Consider the following 15,319-nt stretch of genomic DNA (forward strand, 5'->3'; position numbering starts at 1 on the left):
GTTGAGAGGAGATTTACTAGAAGCGTCCAAAACAAATAGAGGTCTGGACAAGAGTAGATAGAGAAGAAATGCGCCCATTGGTGGAAGAGATGAAATCCAGAAGACACTGATTTAAGGGGAATGATGAAAGAAACAACTGCAACACAAGGAAAAACATTTTTTATGCAGTACATATTTGGGATCTGGAATGCGCTGCCTGCGTGTGGTGAGACAGATTCAGTTGTGGCTTTCAGAAGGAAATTAAATAAGCAGCCAAAGAGAAAATAATTGCTGGGCTATGAGGAAAGGTGAGGGAATGGAACTAGCAGCTGTTCTTACAGAGAGCCAGCATGGACACAGGGGGCTGACTGGCCTCCTTCTATGATTTCGCAGCATAAAAAATTAGGGCCTAAACTCAACATCATTGTGCCCATTTTCTAGGCATAAAATAGATGCAATAATGACAAATTTACCAATGGGAAGGCCCATGCTAAATTAGGAGGGCCTTTCTTCTTAGGAGGCAATGGTGGCTGCCATGTACTAAGGCACCTGTGGCCCTTTCCAGATCTGCTGGTGCAAATAGTTAAGAGTCAAAGTCTATGGCAATGCAACCTTCAACTACCTTTCAGGCTCTGCAGAGGCCTAACAGCTGGAGAGCACGGAAGAGACCTGCAGGTAAATTTTTTTTAAGCTCCTTAATATTCACATTAAAACTGTAGGTGCTGCTCCTGTCTCACCCCACCCTCTCTCTCCCAATCCCCTATTTCCAACCTTATTCCCTCCACACCACCTGGACTCACCTGTGGGCCCTGACCAGCATCCGAGCTGCCAGGGCCTGAGCAGTTTCAGGGCAGCCTGCCTGGTGGCCATCTCACCGCAGTTAGGGTGATGAGACCCATCAGGCAGCTCTGTTCTGGGACATCTTGAATGTTCACCACACAGGTCGTGCCCGGTTTTTGGGTGCTGATTAGGCCTCATGGTGTTTCATATTGTATAATATCCCTGTCAAACCGATCCTCTGACCTACTATAGGTCACCCTGTGGCTGATTGGCAAGTAATTTATAAAAATGTGCATCATGATTCATATCTTTCACATACTGAATCCAATTCCTGTGATAGTTTTAGAAATGTAGGGAGAAACTAATAATAGATATTTGCAATGTATAAAAACCAGCCAGAGAATAAAATGCCAGAGCTACAATATCTGCAGGCTCTTAATTAATGTTCCCACATATAAAACCCTCAGCAACAGCAAGTTGGCCTCAATAGGTGCCTGTTTATGACAAGCCAGTTTACATGCAGCTCCGGGTTAGCAACAGAACAGCATGCTGCATTACACCCTCTAAGGCACCAGTTCTGATAAAACAATATTCTCCTGACCTACCACAAGCAATGCTGGGGATATCTGTCAGCTTACACCTGCAGATAGTGTATGTGTGAGGCTTTGCAGTTGAGTGGGGAACAGGCTGGATGGAGCAGTGGGTCTTTTTCAGTCTGTCACTGTTTGCATAAAAAGTTTGGCGAAAAAAAATGATAGGAAGGCGACTCATTCTGTCGCAGTTCCGGAATGTTCTTTTAAGGGTGACTGCAGTAAATTGTGGGGAAGGGGTGAAGTTCACCTTTGGTGACAGCACAGAACAGCAGGGGCTATGGTGGGGGAGAGGACTGGCTACGTTTTTGTTTCTGCCTGCTGAAGAACTAAAATCTCAAACTCACCCAGGACGTGTAAATCGACGAAGACGTAGACAAGCTTCGCCCCGTCGTTGGTGTCATACAAACTTTGACACGTGAATCTTCCCTCAGCTGCGAGATGCAGGTTATCTATGACCAAGGATGCACTGTCGGAGAGGACCTTCACGTCACCAAATATGGAGGCCATTTTCTGCAGCTTGGGGCCCATTCCATAATTGTACATGACTGCCCGAATGTCACTGAAGCCGGGTCTGGTGAAACCCCAAATGTAAATGGTGGGCACAGACTGTCCACATTCCAGTAACACAGATTGACCTATAACCCCTTTCACCTGGCTCTCGATGTACTTGACCTCCTCGGGATCCAGGATGTCCAGCCCTGGGGTGGGAAAGAGGCCAAGTTAAATTTGCAGATTAAATCAGAGAATGTTTGGGAATGCTCAGCAGGTCAGGCAATGTCAGTGGAGAGAGAAAAGCAAAATTAACATTTCAGGTCTGTGACTTGTCAGCAGAACTGGAAGATGTTAGAGAGGTAACAGGATTTAAGCAACAAGGGAAAAGGGAGCAGGAAAAGGATAAAAGGGAAGGCCCGTCAGAGGGTGGAAGGCAGAAGAGATTAAACAACAAATGGAATGAGGTGAAAGGCAGAAGAGGCAGTAAAAGGGCAAGCATCATAACAAAAGAGGAGAGGTAAGTGGTTATAGGGGAGGGGAGCATGGAATTTTTAATGTGTTTATTCATGAGATGTGCGCATTACGTCTGCATGTATTGCCCATCCCTAACTGCGCTTGGGAAGAATGTGGTGAGCTGCCTTCCTGAACCAAGTGACTCGCTGGGGCATGTCAGAGGGCAGCTAAGAGTCGACCACATTGCTGTCAGTCCGGAGTCACTTGAGGGATGGACGAGGTAAAGACAGCAGATTCCCTTCCCTAGCAATACAACAACAACGTATATTCTTCTAACACATTTAACATAACAAAATGCTTCAACGGTGCTTCACAGGAGTGTTATAAAACTGAGTGTCACACCGAGATACATATTGAAACATTAGGTCAGATGACCAAAAATTCAGTCAAAGGTGAAGGTTTTCAGAAGTGTCTTAAAGGAGGAAAAACAAGATAGAGAGGAGGACAGGTGTAGGGAGGCAATTCCAGAGCTCAGGACCAAGAACACTGAAGGCACAGCCACCGATAGTCGAGCAATTAAAATTGGGGATGTTATAGACCACCCCCCAAGCATTTGGTAAGATCCGTTTAGGGACCAATAACATTTTGCTTAAAGTAGATAATGTTTGAGATTCAAGACACTTGCTCAGTGAATAAAGCCAGAAGATTCCACAGGTTTTGAACAAACAAAAATAAACTTTACTATACAAGGTCAGAAAGATGGAACAATTTACAATATCTAACTTATACACTAACATTCAGGGTTTAAATGAGGAACATGTGAATTAACAGGCAAACTGGGGTCAAATATACCACACTGCACACCAAATAGCCAATGCGACCAAGATAGAGTCCATGGATTTCACAACAACCCACCCAGACGTCAGTAAACACTACGGAGTCGACCAAGCTCGTGAAACTCTGTCGCTCTCGCAAGGGACTCCCACCTTCATCTTTGAAGACCTAACCTGGGAATTCTCTCCACAAGCTGCTCCAACTCGGACGGCATCAACAACAGCCCACTTCATAGGGTTACATTCTCGTCTCTAGACACTCCATTCCTCTGGATTCCCAAACCTGCACTCAACCACCAACTCACAAGCACAGCTTCAGTTCTTCAGCTGCACTGATCAGAACATTACTGCTCCAAAAGAGGTACCTTCGCCTCAATGGCCTACAGCACCAACCTTCTGCTGCCCTCTTGGATCTTCAAGGCTTCAGATGAGCCATCTTCACTTAAAGTCTGCTACCCGCAGCCATTTTCCTGTTTGAAGCCTGTTCCTCTACTCCTCATTTTTCCTTAACCTAACCAGAGCGGTCTCTGTCCCCTACCTGGGATTCCTTTCATTGGGACAGCTCCCAGTCCCCTCTCCCTTCGGCACCTCTCCCTGCCCCCTCTCCTTTTGGGACTTTTCCCTGCACCCTCTCCCTGACCCCTGCCTGAGACAATTGTCTGCAACGGTGCTTTGCTCCCGGTCACATGACCTGGGTTTTCACGCCTTCTTGCACAGGTGCGCAGGGCCCAAAGAACATGAAACTTGCACAACTGCACATGTGCAGCTCGATCTTGGTGTGCACATGCGCGAGGTCTGTCGGGAGTTCCCGACCTCCACTCTCAGCGTTAAGGCAAGTTGACTTTCATAACTGGGATGCACAAGAGGCCAGAATTAGAGGGTTGTGGGGCTGGAGGAGATTTCAGAGATAGGGAGGGGCAAGGCCATGGAGGGATTTGAAAACAAGGATAAGAATTTTAAAATGAAGGTGTTGCTTGACTAGGAGCCAATGGAGGCCAGCGATCAGAGGGGTGATAGGAGAAAGGGACTTGCTGTGAGTTAAGACACGGGCAGCAGAGTTTTGGATGACCTCAGGTTTATGGAGGGTAGAATATGGGAGACCAGCCAGGAGTGTGTTGGAATAGTCGAGTCTAGAGGTAATAAAGGCACGGGTGAGGGTCCCAATAGCAGATAAGCTGAGACAGGGTGAAGTTGAGCAACGTTACTGAGGCGGATATAGACAGTCTGAGTGATGGCACGAAATGAGGTTGGAGGCCAAATGTGATACCAAGGTTATGAACAGATTGGCTTCATCTCAGACTGTTGCCAGGGAGAGGGATGGAGTCGGTAGCTAGGGAACAGAGTTTGGACCAGAACCAAAAACAATGGCTTTAGTCTTCCCAATATTTAACTGGGGAAAAAATTTTGCTCATCCAGTACTGGATGTTGGATAAACAGTCTGATAATATAGCAATAGTAGGGAACTCGAGAGAGGTGGTGGTGAGGTAGAGCTGGGTGTTGTCAGTGTACATGTGAAAACTAACACTGTGCTTTTGAATTACGTCACCAAGGGGCAGATGTAGATGAGAAATAGGAAGGGGTCCAGGATCAATCATTGGGGTAAACCAGAGGGAATGATATGGGAGCAAGTGATTGTCTGGCTACAATTATATAGATAAGAATGGAAGCAAGTAAAAGCAGTGCCACCCAGTTGGCTGAGATTGGAGAGGTGTTGGAGGGGGAGGATGTAGTCAACCATGTCAAAGGCTGCAGACAGGTCGAAGAGGACAAGGAGAGAACATTTACCTTTGTCACAGTCACGCAGGATTTGTGACTTTGATAAGAGCCACTTTGGTACTGGGCAAGGGTATAAATCTGATTCAAACATGGAGTTGCAGGAAAGATGGGAACAGACTTGGGAGTCGGCAATATATTCAAGGACTTTGGAGAGGAAAGGGAGGTTGGAGATGGAATGATAGCTTTCAAAGATATTGGGCTCAAGGGTTGGTTTTTGAGGGGTGGGGTGATGACGACAGATTTAAAGGAGAAAGGGACAACACCTGAAAATAAAGAACCATTAACAATATTGGACAAAATGGGGATCAGGAGGGGAAGTTGGGTGGTTAGCAGCTTAATGGAAATAGGATCAAGAGAGTAGGAGGTGGGTCTTATGGACAAGATGAGCTCAGAGAAGGCATGAGGAGAGAAAGGAGAGAAACTAGAGATACTAGAACTACAAATTCAGGGCTAGGGCAAAGGGAAACATTAAAGGAAGACATTAGTGAACCAGGTGGGTTTTTACAATAATCCAATAATTTAATGGTCACCATTACTGAGAGTAACTTTTTAATTCCATATCTCTCTCAAACATTTCAAAGTACCTCAAATATAGAGAAGCACTTTGAAATGCAATGAAGACTATTGTATAAGTGAATGCAGTGGCCATTCACACCCAGGAAGGTTCCATCAACAGTAAAAATGCAAATGACCATTTAACCATTTTTAGTGGTTTTGATTGAGAGAGTGACATTAGTTGGGTTGTCATGTGAATTCACTGCTGTTCTTCAAACAGTGTCATGGAATATTTTATTTCCAACTTAATAGATTTGATTGCTTATCCAAAGCACACTCCTCGACAGTGCAGCATTCCCTTGGTAAAACACTGGACAGCCAACGCACATTATGGAGCCTGTAAGAGTGGGAAACATGGTGTGTGGGTGACTTCTTTTGGTGGGATGCAAAATCTTGATCTTCCGATATCAGGTTAAGATGCAGAGACAGTCAGCAGCATGTTTACAGCGTGTTGAGCCTCACACCAATCTGTGGTGGGTTCATACTTGTAATACATTAACATGCCATGAATACTCATTAGCATAAAAATTTTGTTAATTATGAATTCAAGCTAAAGTTAGCGGCACATGTAAAGTTTGTGGCACTCGATTCACAGTTGTTTAAAGGTGCCGTGCACCAGTTGGCTTTGTACAGTCGTGTCTGAGGTCAGAGGTTTCCCTTGTTGAACTCTGCAGCATAAGGGAGGGGAGAATGGCAGCTTCATGGAGGCTTAGAACCAGCAAGAGTGAGTCAGTGGTGAGGGGGTGTGTGGTGGTAGGGGAGGTGGTATCAAGGGGTGGAGGAGTGCAGAAGATTGGGTTGGGGGCATGGAGGGAAGTGGGAAGGGCCTGGCATCTTGGATGTGGTGGGGAGAGGGGTTGGTGGTGGGAACAGCCAGTCAAGGTAAGAAAATGAAGGGTCTAAAAGTGGTTGTCAGTCCTGTCCAAATGTGGGTCAATCTCAGGGTGTTGGTTGGCAGAGTCCTTACAGGGCTTTGAGTCCACCTACAACATTTCAATTAGCCCCACTGAGAGTGATCTTGGACAATGTCCTTTACAATCCATGGTAGGAAGGGCCAACTGAGCCTGCACGTTCAGCCATGACCCACAGGGTGGTGAATACAACACTGGACACAAACATGAACATTCAGTAAAGGGTGAGCAAAAAACACAACATTGTTTTTTCCACAATAAGGGAAATGTCCCTAACTCCCCTGTAACCTTCAGTGCGGCAACCATGAGACATGCCAGTACATTTAGCTCTCCGACTCTGGGTGTTAACAAATAACAATGATATACACATGAATAAAGTGAAATATTTACAAGTGAAATTCAAGTTTGAAAAACACATGCCACATTTGCGCTCTCAAGCTTTATCATGATGGCAAAGGAGATGGGCAGGAACGTTTTGGCCTCCCTGTGGGAGGCTCTTCTATAGCCCGGCCATGGCTGCAGTGTTGTCAGCTGACAGTGGGACTCACCACTGAAGAGCTACCCCATTGTGTGATTGCGTGTCTCCTGTGCACACAGCCAGCGCTTTAAATATTAATTGTAATTCCGTGGGGAATGGGAAAAAGCAAGAGAGTGGAAGTGTGCACGCTTCTGGTTACATTGTTGGGAACGACACGCCATGTTGATAAAATTCCTCCCCACCTGTACAAGTCCTATGCTCGGGCCTTGAATCCATGGCTTTCTGACTCAGAGATTTCTGGAGGTTTATTGAGTCAATGTATTGTTCAGAGCCTTAATTCTGGCAGCATACAAATATACTTTCATACATAGGCCTGGCAATCAAATCACATATGCCAATGCCCTTAGTCGTTTATCTTTATAAAAAATGGTAAACACATGCCAGTTCCACAGGAACTTGTTTTACTGTTAAATTTCTTAGATTCTTCACCAGTATGTGCTGGACAGATCAGAGACTGGACAAGTCGGGACTCAGTCCTATCTCAGGTATGAGAACAAGTGCTAGATGGTTGGCCACAGGAGCCCGAATCTGACGAAATGTACTTCAACAGAAGACATGAAATAACCAACCAGGATGACTTCTTCTTGTGGGGAGCACGACTGATAGTTCCTCCAAAGGGAAGAGAACCACTTTTAATTGAACTACACAGTGCCCATCCAGGAATTCCCTGAATGAAGACGATAGCACACAGCTATCTATGGTGGCCTGGGATGGATGGTGAAATAGAGAGTTTAGTAAAGCACTGTGTGCAATGTCAGCAACTGCAAAAGTTGCCAGTGACAGCTCCATTACTCATGAATAGACCCTGGGTGCGGTTACACATTGACAACGTTGGACCTTTCCTGGGAACAACATTCCTGCTCATTGTCAATGTCCATTCAACGTCGGCTGCTACAGTTGAGAAACTACTTCAGAGTTTTGCCATTTAAGGGCTATCAGAAGTAGTTGTTTCTGATAACGCACAGCTTTCATGAGTGCTGAGTTTCAACGGTTTATCAGCGTCGACGGTATCACTCATGTGAAAGCTGCACTGTACCACCCTTCCTCAAATAGACTGGATGAAAGGGTGGTTCAAACATTCAAGGCAGGTATGAAAACATTAACTGGCAATTCCTTGGCAACCAAGCTAGCATGCTTTCTTTTTCATTACAGGACCACCCCTCACACAACAACAGGTGTCACACCTGCAGAGTTATTACTGAAACACCGTCTCAGAAGGAGATTGAACTTCATAATGCTGAGTTTAGAGGGGAAGGTGGAATGGAGTCAGGGAAGCCAGAAAACCAGACATGACTGGCATAGTCGTGAGAGGAAATTTACAGTGGAAGAGCCAGTATACGTGAAAAATTTGGGGAAGGACCGAAGTGATTACCGAGTGAAATAAGTGCGCTTATTTAAGTTTAAGTGACATCTTTAAGTGTCACTTTAAGTGACATCTTTCCACAAGGAGGTGGAAGGCCAGATCATCCGGAAACACGTGGACCATTTAAGGAAGAGAAAGACAAATCACCAAGATTTGATTCCACCCGTGAACATGACTGGATCTGCATTTCCTGTTGAGGATACTCAACCCAGGACTGACATGTCTGATGTTCCTGTAAGAGTTGAGGATACAGAGCTGCAAGTGCCCATTGAAGCACCTGATGTTCAGGCAACTCCGGAAAAGGAGGTTCCTGACAAAGAATCTGAAGTTGTGGAGCTGAAACGTTTCACACTTACCAGGAAACCACTTGAAAGATTGAACTTGTAAATTCCTTACCCAGTGTAAATATTATGTTGTCTTGAAATATGTGATTGTAAATATAATATGTATAGCTGAGTTAAAGGGGGAGGAGTGTAGTAATTATGGTTTTATTTAGTGTAATGTACCTTTAAGAATAATATTTGTGAGGCAAGTTCACATGATCTGCAGTATCTTATAGGAGAGTAGTGTGGGCTACCTCAGCAGTCAGTGTAGAGATAGAGTTGGAGTTGAAAGCACAAGTGTAGTTGCTGCTGAGTATATTGTAAATAAACTTAATGTTTCCACCCAACAGGTGCCTACAGATCAACTCTATCATTAATAGCACAACTCGGTCACCTTACAACAACCACCAACCACCCTCCCCATCCCTTCTAACCATATTGTCACACCCTCACCCTCCCACCCTATGCCCTTGGTCATTCTCACCATCCCTCCTACCACACCCTCCCTCAGTTCACTCCACAGGAGGCAGTCATCAACTCCACAGACGCTTCCCTTGAACGTTCACATGGACATCCTCCCCTCCAGACTGCTTCCCCCCTTGTATCTCCATCCCCCATTGGAACTCCTTCTCCCCACACCTCAGACATCTACCCTCCTCTGGACTCCCCCACACCCCCCACTTCATTCTTCCCCCTTCCTGACTTCTTCCTCCACCCTTACTCTTTCCTGTTTTGTGGTTCCTACCTCCATCCTTACTTCTTCCTCCACCCTTACTCCTTCCCCTCTCTAGACTCCTTCCCCTCTCCAGACTCCTCCCCCTCTCTGGACTCCTTCCTCCCCCTGGACTCCTTCCTCCCCCTGGACTCCTTTCTCCCCCTGAGTTCCTTCCTCTCCTTGGACTCCTTCTTCTCTCCAAACTCCTTCCCCCTCCAAACCTCTTTCCTTACACCTTCCTCCCCCTTTACATCTACCTCCCAGTTGTCGTAAGTCTCCCGTTAACCCCTCCTACCCCCATACTCCCTACCTCCACCCCAACCTCACCACTCCAGACACACCTTCCTCTCCCAGTTCATCCTAGACCTTCCACTCCCAACCCCTGGTACATTTTCCTCTCTCACTCACAGCTGGACCTTCCTCTCCACCTGCTCAACAATCATCCATGAAGGCCATGGCCAAGACACTGAAGTCCCAAAGTGGGCCCTCAACTCTGGTTTTCCACCCTCCATGTGCTGCTTCCCGGTGGAGCCATGTCCATCAGAATCCACCCAGCTTGCAATAGATGCTCCTCCAGGGTCCCAATGCCATCAGGCTTCATCATTTTCTGCTCCCCGGATGTACACAACGTGAGAAAGGCCCTGACAGTAAGTCCCGACTTCTGCACGTCACACTTGTCAAGATATGTTGTGCACTGGCGTGTTTTCCCGCCGATGTGGATAGTAAATTTGACATGGGGGGATGATCCTGGCAAGCTGGGCTTATAATGATATGCAGATGTATTACAATGAGGTCCAATGGCGGGAAACACAGCCCGATATTGATGAGCAGAGCGGACAATTGCAAACTGGTTTCACGACGTCGTGAAATTAATTTTTGGCTTTCCCGCCTTATTGCCTGCTCACATCCACCATGACACCCGGCACCAGCGGGCACGGAAAATTCTGCCCAGAGTCTCAGGCAGCTTTGTGCAATTCCTCTTCCGGCCACTGCAGCGCTGGTGCTGCAGGGACTGGAGACCTGCCGACCAATAAGAATGGCCAGCAACTCTCCAAGGCGGGACTTCTTAAGTGAGGGGCAGAAGTCCTGCCGAATGCCAGTCAATGCTCATTTGAGTGTAAAATGGCTTCAGGGCAGCCAGAGTTGGCGGGGATGTGTTCCTAAAAATTCAGGCCATCGTCTTTCCTTCAATCACTACCTCTGGTAGTGCGCTGCACAGCCTCACAGCCCTCTGTGTAAGAAAAAAATTATCCTATTGCCTATCCTAAATCTCTTAGATTTAATTTTATATCTATGTTCCTTCTCAATGGCAATTAGGGATGGGCGACAAGTGTTGGCTTTGCTAGTGACGTTGACATCCCAGGGCCAAGTATAAAATTACACTCCTCCAGTAGTGAAAAGAGTCTGTTTTTATTTTCTGTCCCTTGATAATTTTGCACTTATCTATCAAAACACACCATAATCCTCTCTGTTCTAATGATTCTTCTCCTTCAGGTACCGTGCCCTAAGAGTGTATTGGCAATATGGACTGGTCCATGATTATGCTTGGCAAAGCACTGCAGTGGTTTGTCATTACCTTCTGCAGTACTGACCAGGAAACCCTCCTGCTCTTACCACCTGCCATCAGGCATATTGGAAGGATTTACAGGCTGATAATCAACCTGTTTGACCATGTTATCAATATACTTTCTGTGGCCATCATGTCCTGGAGTGGGACTTGAACCCTGAACTTCTGACCCAGAGGTAGGGATGTTACCATTGTGTCACAGGACCTCCTGTTCCAATGATACTAGTCCCAATTGTTCAAGTTTTTCTTAAACAATGAAAATGGATAGGCCAGGATTCCGGACTATTGCTTGATTGCATTTGAGGGGAGGTCAGCAAGGACACAGATGACTACACTGGAGTGAGATGGGGATTGAGTGAGTAGCATGAGTGCATGGGGAAAGGGGGTGTGGTATACATAGGGATTATTCTAATTTGGGAACAGGAGCAGCTGAGTAGAAATGGACCTGGCTGTAAACCTCGCCTTCTGAGATGAGGTTGAAAAAAAAATCAAACAGCAACATCACAGAAAAACAGTAAGTTCATTGGCTGGTAAGAAACTGCTATTAGGGGGTGTCTTTAAATAGCTGTAAATTAGAAAAGCATATTCTTTTTCAAGAAGTGACTACATAGATTTGAGTAAGAAACATAGGAATAAGGAGAAGTCAGGACCAGTAATGTAAAGTAATATAAGCAAACCAAAGTAAAGTAAATGTAAGGGAAGTAAAGGTAAGACATGGCAGGGCTGCTTGGTCATGTGGAATGCATGTCCTGCAATATGTGGGAGGTCATGGACTCGCCTGGTGACCTAGATGACCACATTGCAGGAAGTGCTGCCAGCTGCAGAAACTTGAGCTTCGGATTTTTGGAGTTCAAGTGGTGGCTGGAGTCACTGTGGTTCAACCGCAAAACTGGGTAGTACATTCAGAGATGGTCAACCGCATGTCAGGTGCATGGAGACAGAAGGGGAATGTGTGACTGCCAGGCAGTGCAAAAGAACTTGGCAGGTAATGCAAGAGTCCCCTGGGGCCCCATTTGCTAATCGCTTTTCTGTTTTGGATACTAGTTGGTTCCTCAGTCAAAACCAGACTTGAGGCACCACAAGCAGCTCGGCAGTACAGGAGGGGAGGAAAAAGAAAGAAAGAGCAATAGTGATAGGGAGTTCGTTAGTTAGGGGAGCAGATAGACCTTTCTTCAGCTGTGGGCATGACTGCAGGATGGTTAGTTGCATCCCTGGTGCCAGGGTCAAGGATGTCACCAAGCAGCCACAGGACATCCTTCTGGGAGAGGATGAACAGCCAAAGATCATGGTCCATGTTGGCACTAATAACTTAGGTAGGAAGGGGATATGGTCCTACAGATATAATTTAGGGAGCTAGATAGAAAATTAGCAAGCAGGACCTCAAAAGTAGTAATCTCCAGATTACTCCCAGTGCCACATGCAAATGAGTACAGAAATAGGGGTATAAGGCAGTTGGCTATTGTTGGAGGTCAGTCATCTCAGCTCCAGGACATCGCTACATGAGTTCCTCAGGATAGTGTCCTCGGCCCAACCATCTTCAGTTGCTTCATCAATTACCTTCCTTCCATCATAAGGTCAGAAGTGGGGATGTTCGCTGATGATTGCACAAAGTTCAGCACCATTCATGACTCCTCAGATACTGAAGCAGTCCATATTCAAATGCAGCAAGGCCTGGTCAATATCCAGGCTTGGGCTGACAAGTGGCAAGTAACATTCGTGCCACACGAGTGCCAGGCAATGGCCACCTCCAACAAGAGAGAATTCAACCATTGCCCCTTGCCATTCAATGGCCTTACCATCACTGAATCCCCCACTGTCAAAATCCTTGGGGTTACCATTGACCAGAAACTGAACTGGACTAGCCAAATAAATAATGTGTCTACAAGAGCAAGTTAGAGGCTAGGAATCCTGCGACGTGTAACTCACCTCCTGACTCCCCAAAAACCGTCCACCATCTACAAGACACAAGTCAGGAGTGTGATGGAATATTCCCCCCTTGCCTGGATGTGTGCAGCTCCCACAACACTCAGGAAACTTGACACCATTCAGGACAAAGCAGCCTGCTTGATTGGCACCACATCAACAAACATTCACTCCCTCCATCACCAACACATAGTAGCAGCAGTGTGTACCATCTACAGATGCACAGCAGGAACTCACCAAGGCTCCTTAGACAACATCTTCTAACCCCACAACCACTGCCATCTAGAAGGACAAGGTCAGCAGATAGATGTGAACACCACCACCTGGATGTTCCCCTCCAAGTCACTCACCATCCTGACTTGGAAATATATCGCCATTCCTTCACTGTTGCTGGGTCAAAATCCTGGAACTCCCTCCCTAACAGCACTGTGGGTGTACCTACACCACACGGGCTGCAGTGGTACAAGAATGCAACTCACCACCACCTTCTCAAGGGCAACTAGGGATGGGCAATATATGCTGGCCCAGCCAGCGAAGCCCACATCCTGTGAATGAATTAAAAAGAAGAATGTGTGGCTGGAAAGATGGTGCAGGAGGGAGGGCTTTAGATTCCTTGGACACTGGGACTGGCTCGGGGGCAGATGGCACCTGTACAAGTTGGGTGGGTTGCTCCTGAACAGAGCCGGGACTGAGTTCCATGTGGGGCATTTTGCTAGTGCTGCTGGAGGGGCTTTAAACTTATTCGGCAGGGGTGTGGGAACCAGGAGAGAGTATTGGAGAGGAATACCAGGGTGCGCTAAATACTGGGAGAGACAGATAGCACTAGATTAGAGAATAATAAGTTAATAGGCAGAGTTGGAGTAAGGGAGAAAGTAATGAAGCCTAACTTGGTACTGCATGTACGTGAATGCATGGAGTATAGTAAAATAAGATTGGTGAGTTACAGATTGCCACGCAGAATTATGATGTTGTGATGATAACAGAGACCTGGCTCAAGGAAGGGCAGAACTGGGTGTTAAATATTCCTAGTTACAAGGTGTTCAGGAAAGATAGGAAAGGTAGGGAAGGACAATGGGTGTCTGTACTGGTTAAGGAGAGCATTGCAGTGCTGGAGAAAGAGGGTGTCCCAGAGGGTTCAAGGACAGAATCAATTTGGCTAGAGCTGAGGAACAAAAAGGGTGTAATTACAATGATTGGTGTGGCCTATAGGACACCAATTAGTGGGAAGGATGTAGAGAAATCTGCAGGGAAATTAGAGAGAGGTGCAGACATTATAGAATAGTTATAATGGGGGACTTTAATTACCCGAATATAGACTGGGATAGTGATGGTGTAGAGAGCAGAGAGGGGCAAGAGTTCCCTAGATTGTGTTCAGGAGAAGTTTCTACAGCAGTATGTGTCCAGTCCAACAAGGAAGAAGGCACTGCTAGATCTGGTTCTTGGAAATGAAGTGTGTCAAGTAGATCAAGTATCAGTGGGGGAACATTTAGGAGAAAGTGATCATTGTATCATAAGGTTTAGGATGGCAGCAGCAAAGGACAATAGGCAATTCAAAATAAGAATAATTAACTAGGGGAGAGCCGACTTCAATGGGGCAAGAATGGAACTGGGCTAGATAGACTGGAACCAAAGGTTGGTGGGGAAACTGTACCTGAACAATGGGCTACCTTCAAAGAAGAAATGGTTTAGGCACAGTCAAGGTATGTTCCCTCAAAAGGGAAAGGTAGAGCAAATGAATCCGGAGCTCACTGGATGAGAAAGGAGGTAGAAATTAAGATATAATGACTTGACGGAGCAGACAAGTTTCAACAAGAAAAATTAAACTTTATTACAGAGAGCTTTTCAGGTGCTAAACGCTCATTAAGGACTCTCGTCAGGAAGCCCCATCCCCCAGGTTACCCACACTTAGGGCTCCTTGGTTGGAGGCTCCCGGAACATCACGTGACCCTGATAGACAGCAGGAGGGGCTATACCCTCAGTTACCACATTTCCTTCCCCTTTAATTTTTTACAATTTTTATTCACAGGGAAGCATTTGCATAACCAACAACATATACATATATAGAGCTCCAGGTGATTAAAGATCAAGTCTGAGGTGCTTTCTTTATACGGCTAGAGCAGCCTAGCTCTACCACTTGAGGTTCCTCAACAGGATCAACACAGTGTGGGACTGCAGCATTAGACACATCATCAGGAAGTGGCAGTTCAGGGTTTGGCAAATCTGTAGAGACATCGGGCATGTCTATTCTAGGTGGATCAGTCACCTCAGTAATTGATGGTCCGACGTTAATCACAGGTGGAATAGTTGGTTGTTGCAATGTCTCTCTAGCACGAATATGATCTATGTGCTTATGGGCAATTCTACCTTCCACTTGTACTTGGAAAGATAATAGACCAGTCTCTGAGACAATGGTTCCAGGAGCCCAACAAGGAGCTCTACATACTGGCTCCAATCTTCCACAGTTGGATCATATAGGCTGATTCTGCTGAAGAGTGGCATAACTGGTGAGTAGTCTTTT

The 15,319-nt window shown here is 46.1% G+C and overlaps 1 protein-coding gene across 1 annotated transcript in view; it reads right to left on the bottom strand.

The window, feature by feature from the left end:
- Window positions 1-15,040, bottom strand: part of LOC121269590 (V-set and immunoglobulin domain-containing protein 10-like 2) — a 54,881-nt gene extending 39,841 nt beyond the window's left edge. The window contains exons 1-2 of the mRNA XM_041174292.1: window positions 14,911-15,040; window positions 1,697-2,050 (exon numbers count right to left, since the gene is read on the bottom strand). Coding sequence (XP_041030226.1) covers window positions 1,697-2,050; window positions 14,911-15,040 — 484 coding nt within the window. The remainder of the gene's footprint in view (window positions 1-1,696; window positions 2,051-14,910) is intronic.
- Window positions 15,041-15,319: the final 279 nt, after the last annotated feature.

Source organism: Carcharodon carcharias, chromosome 25, assembly GCF_017639515.1.
Source record: "Carcharodon carcharias isolate sCarCar2 chromosome 25, sCarCar2.pri, whole genome shotgun sequence".
In the NCBI taxonomy this organism is placed as follows: Eukaryota; Metazoa; Chordata; class Chondrichthyes; order Lamniformes; family Lamnidae; genus Carcharodon; species Carcharodon carcharias.